Source organism: Morone saxatilis, unplaced genomic scaffold (genome assembly GCF_004916995.1).
Source record: "Morone saxatilis isolate NCDOM2014 unplaced genomic scaffold, NCSU_SB_2.0 Contig12, whole genome shotgun sequence".
Taxonomy (NCBI): Eukaryota; Metazoa; Chordata; class Actinopteri; family Moronidae; genus Morone; species Morone saxatilis.
The window spans coordinates 3,356-9,116 of NW_023339674.1; the positions used below are offsets into that span (position 1 = coordinate 3,356).

General features: G+C 39.2%; 1 protein-coding gene across 1 annotated transcript; it reads left to right on the forward strand.

The window, feature by feature from the left end:
• Positions 1-2,760: 2,760 nt before the first annotated feature.
• LOC118322110 (ELAV-like protein 1) lies at positions 2,761-4,722 on the forward strand (the record flags this gene model as incomplete). The annotated part of the gene is given in 4 exon segments (XM_035653697.1): positions 2,761-2,864; positions 3,341-3,494; positions 3,586-3,811; positions 3,902-4,722. Coding segments are annotated over 4 exon segments (803 nt in total), but the record flags the coding sequence as incomplete, so codon positions are not given.
• Positions 4,723-5,761: the final 1,039 nt, after the last annotated feature.

The following is a 5,761-nucleotide window of genomic DNA, read 5'->3' on the forward strand; positions in this document are numbered from 1 at the left end:
TCCACTAAACCTGGTTCCATAAACCACTGGTTCCACCTTAAACACTGGTTCCACTAAACACTGGGTTTCCACTACAAACACTGGTTCCAACTTAAAAACACTTCTGTTCCACTTGAACACTTCTTCCACCTAAACCCACTGGTTCCAGCTAAACACTGGTTTCACAGTAAACACTGGTTCACTAAACACTGGTTTCCAGTAACACTCTGGTTTTCCCAAACCACGGTGGATCCAACCAAACACTGGTTTCCAGTAACAACTGGTTCCACTAAAACCTGGTTTCCAGTAAACACCTGTTCCACCTAAACACCTGGTTTCCACCTAAACACTGGTTTCACTAACACCTGTTCCACTAAACACTGGTTCGCAGTAACTGGTCCACTAAAACTGGTTTTCCCTAAACACTGGTTTCCACTAAACAACTTGGTTCAGTTAACAAACTGGTTCCACTTAAACACTGGTTTCCACTAAACACTGGTTTCCACTAACCACGTGGTTCCACTGAGGTTGTCAAAGTGAAGATAGATTGATACTGGAAGAGGAGCGACAGTGAAGGAAGGAGCGACAAAGTGAAGGAGGAGCCGACAGTGAAAGGAGGGAGCGACAGTGAAGGAAGGAGTGAATACTGAGGAGAGCGAAGTGAAGGAGGAGCGATACTGAGGAGGAGCGATACCTGAGGGAGGAGCGATGACTGAAGGATGGAGTGGATACTGAGGGAGGAGCGATACCCTGAAGGAGGAGTGAATTACAAATGAAGGAAGGAGTGGATATGAGAAGGGCGTGATACTGAGGAAGGAAACTTCTTCTCCACCCTCATATGCTCCACAGCAGCAAGAGGAGTAAACAGTGACAGGAGCGCTCACTCTGAAGGAGAAATCGAGAAGCAGAAAACTTGTTTCTTGCAAACATTAAAACTTACAGACATTTTCAAAATCGCTGAAAAATAAAACAAAAACAGGTTGAAAACAGCAATTAAAACCATTTGTACATTTAAATTCGATCAAAATATTAAAAACAAACTTTATCTCAGGTCAAGGCGATATGGGGCTTAAATTATCTTCAATATTTATAAGATTGATTAATATTTTATATCTTATCTACAGGTGTTGAAAAATCAATGTATGTAAATATCATAAAACATTAGTAAATATAAAAACCTAATTTGATCCATGATTGCCGAACCTTTGATTTAAAATCAATCAAACGCATCAAATAAAAAATTACAACAAAATATTCAGTTCAGACAAAATCACAGAATCAAAACCTTGAAAAAAACACCATGAGTAGAAAACAACGACAAAATAAACAAAAATCACCAGGCTGATGGCAGAAAAAATACATTTTCTTTAAAAAACTCCAGAAATAAAACAGCTGATGGAGAAAGTACACAGGTAACTGGCAGGTAAGTACTTAGATACTAATACTAATAATACTAACTAATACTGATATTTAAATAATACTACTACTGAATACTGAATAATACTAACTTACTACACTGATAACTAATACTAATAATAAAACTACTACCTGATAACTAATAATATTTATTCCTTCAGGTGTTTGCAGCAAGTTTGTTGAAGGTTTATACTACTACCTGATACAATAATACTACTGACTACTACTGGATACTAATACTAATAATACTTACTACTGGATAATACCCTGGATATTTAAACAATACTACTACTGGATACTTTAATAATACTACTGAACTAATCCCTAAATAATACTCTACTGGATACATACTAACTCACTACTACTAAGTAAATACTACTGGATACTAATACCTATGATACTAATACTAATGATACTAATACCTAATAATACTCCACTACTACCTGATACTACTACTACTACTAAATAATAATACACTTGATATAATACTACTACTACTACAACTGAACTTATACTAATAATACTGACTACTGATATAATACTACTACTACTAATAACATAATACTATCTAACTACTATGAATAACTAAATACTACTACTACTACTAAATTAAATATAACTACTACTACTACTGATATAATACTAATAATACTACTACTGATAACTAATACTGAATATTAAACAATCTAACTACTGGATAACCTATTAATACCCTACTGTACTAAATACTAATAATACTACTACCTTGATACTAAAACTACCTATAACTACTGACTACTACCAATATAATATTAACTGAATAACTGAAATACTAATAATATCTACTACTGATACTATACTAATAATACTAGGTACTGATACTATCAATCTACTCTGATACTAATTAATACTAACTAACTACTACTACTGATAACTAATATAATAAAATACTACTAATACTAAAAATACTACTACTTGATACTAATACTACTACTGATTATAATATAAAATACTACTACTAATACTAAAAATACTACTTACTACTATGAACCAGTGTTAAGTGGAACCAGTTTTAGTGGGGATATGATACAACGCTCCATCTTTGTCGCTCACTCTCTTGCTCTCCCTCTCTCTCTCGCTCACATGCTCTGGTCAGCGCCACAAACTGGCCAGAACACGTGTGTGTGTGTGTGTAATATATCCGAGAGCTGATTGGTCTCTTGGACGGTGAGTGAAAGCTGTTGACAGGAGGTCTCACTCTGATGAAATGTGTTTGTTGAGGAGAATGTTATGAAGACAGAAGATGTCCACAATGTGTGGCTGCGGCTGTAACACACAGTTTGTTATTTTATTTTGTTGTTGTTTTTTTTGTTTGTGTTTCTCTAGGCCACAGTTTAGGTTACGGCTTTGTTAACTTTGTTAACCCTAGTGATGCAGAGAGGGCTATCAGTACCCTCAATGGCCTGAGGCTACAGTCTAAAACTATCAAGGTAAAGTGCCACAGGTGCTCTTTGATTTTCCTGTCTCAACTGATGTGTTATGTTCCCTGGACAGTAGAGGGCGCTCTCTCCTGCAAACTGTCTGATGGATGAAGGTATTTTTTTCAAACTCTGCTGTCACCTTGTTCAATCATTTTGAATATCGACACGTGTTGACACCGAATCTGTGACTTTCTTCAGTTCAGTGTGACACCGTGCCGAACTTTTATTTTCATAAATTTATGTTTTTATTTTGACAGAGCCTAATGATCTGAGCCTGTTTGGATGCAAATATTTTGTCTTTTGTTTCTCTTTTGTTTGGGACAATTCTGGATAAGTGTTGTTTTTGTTTACATTGAATATTTAAACTTTTAAAATAACTCTGGATTTTATTTAACGACTGATGTAACTTTATTTTATTTTGTTGATTTGAATTCTTTCTGGTCGCATTGACGCTGGACTGAGACACTTCCTGTTTCCACTCGCAGGTTTCCTTCGCGCGGCCGAGTTCCGACATGATCAAAGACGCAAATCTGTACATAAGTGGGCTACCACGGACGCTGAGTCAGCAGGACCTGGAGGACATGTTCACTCGCTTCGGACACATCATCAACTCCAGAGTGCTGGTGGACCAGGCCTCCGGTAATGCACATGCTCAGTAACCACAGTGTCACCTGACCAATCACAGCCCTTCAGTGCTGATACATCTAACCTTCCATCTTATTGGCTCTAGGTCTCTCACGGGGCGTGGCCTTCATCCGGTTTGATAAGAGGTCTGAGGCAGAGGACGCCGTCAAACACCTGAACGGGCACACGCCCCCCGGCAGCTCTGAGCCAATCACAGTTAAGTTTGCTGCCAACCCAAATCAAGCCAGGAACTCCCAGATGATGTCACAGATGTACCACGGCCAATCACGGCGCTTTGGAGGACCCGTCCATCACCAGGCCCAGAGGTTCAGGTATGCTCACCTGTTGGCGCTGTCCACTGTAACAGATTACTGCCCTCTTGTAATCAGATTACTAATCCAGCCCTAATGGTCACCTTGTAGGTTTTCTCCAATGAGCGTGGACCACATGGGCAGCGGGGGTGGAGTCTCCGGGAACTCGTCCAGCGGTTGGTGCATCTTTATCTACAACCTGGGTCAGGACGCAGACGAGGCCATCCTGTGGCAGATGTTCGGGCCATTCGGCGCCGTAGTCAATGTGAAAGTCATCCGAGACTTCAACACCAACAAGTGCAAAGGCTTCGGCTTTGTTACCATGACGAATTACGAGGAGGCTGCCATGGCGATCCACAGCCTGAACGGGTACCGACTGGGAGACAAGGTCCTGCAGGTGTCCTTCAAGACCAGCAAGGGACACAAGTAGAGCGAGGAGGAGAAGTGAGAGAGGAGGAGGAGAGTGAGAGGAGGAGGAGAAGAATAAGAGGACGACAAGTCAAAAATATTTTCAGTTTCCAGGAAGTTGCATTTGTGTCAGTGTTTTTTTCTTTTTTTTCCCAGCATGCCCGGTTTCTTTCAAGCTGTGTGACGTCACTTGTTGCCGTGAGTGTTGAAATTATCAGAGGTTTTAACGTCTGTACCAGAAGTCAGAATTTAAGTTCTTCACTCAGCTTTGTATTTTTCAGTTTTCATTAATTAATATAAATAAAATTTGATTATTGGATAAAAACAAAGTTTGTTCATGTCAAAGAATCTCTGTCATCAGTGTTAGGTGATTGAAAGCTCTCTGGCCCAATAAGCACACAGGAGGCGGGGCTTAAACCGAACAGGAAGTGAAACTGATCTTTTTTTTCATTTGTATTTTTTATTGCAGCTTCATTGTGATGTTGGATTGTTTATTCAATAATAAATCTGTTTATGGAAAACTTCTCATGTCTGTTCACTGAGAAATATTTAATGAATATAACAAGTTAAAGCTTTGTTTGTTGTGGTGTTGAACCCGTCCTGATGGCTGTTGCACAAAACTTAAATTAAATTCTGGATTAGTTGTGATTTTTCAGTTATTTTGCATGATCCAGACCCTGGATTCATACTAAATGTGTCAGGCTGTGGACTTAGTCTCTGACGCTAAAAGTGAAGACCTTCCGTTCTTGAGTTATTCGACCGAACGTGCGTCTATTCAGTGTTAATTGAGCGATCCTATGTTGAAAAAATAGTGTCACACCTAGTATGGACTTTTCCGAAAGTGTCCAGGAGCACATTTCAGCCATCTTGGCTGAGAGTCACTATTTCTTTCTATCAAAAAATAAAAAAAGCAAACAACTAAAGGCGTTTTCAATATGAAAGCATAATTCCCACAAAATAAAACTTTTTTTAACAAGAAAATAAAAAATAAAAGCAATCAAATAAAATTGTGTGCCAATAAAATCAATAAAACAAATGCAACGTTTCGACCCTAATGGGTCTTCCTCAGGTTGGCACACAAAGACTATCAAATGTCCAGAAAACGATGTGGGCTTCATTGATAACTGGCAGCCTTTTTGGGGAAAACCTGGTCTGATTAGGAGAGACGGCATCCATCCCACTTTGGATGGAGCCGCTCTCTTATCCAGGAATATGACAAAGTTTATAAATCCTGACAGTCAGAGCTTTTGGAGACCAGGAAGCAGAGTTGCTGCTCTTACACACTTCCTCTGCTCTTCCACGGGAGTACGCCAGTCACCCACCCCAAACAAAACCCGCATAGCAGATGTGTTGTTCCCGCGACCACCGCCGTTGACAATTATTTAAAGAAATAAAAACACGAGGAGTCTAGAACAGTGAAAGATCTACATTAACAGCAAGAGTTAAAACTAACTCCTCCAGTACGCACAACATACAAGAATGAAATGTGGACTGTTAAAGTATCAGGTCTCCTGTCCTCGTAAAGCTGTGCTTTAGTGAATCGAATTCAACTATCAGCATATT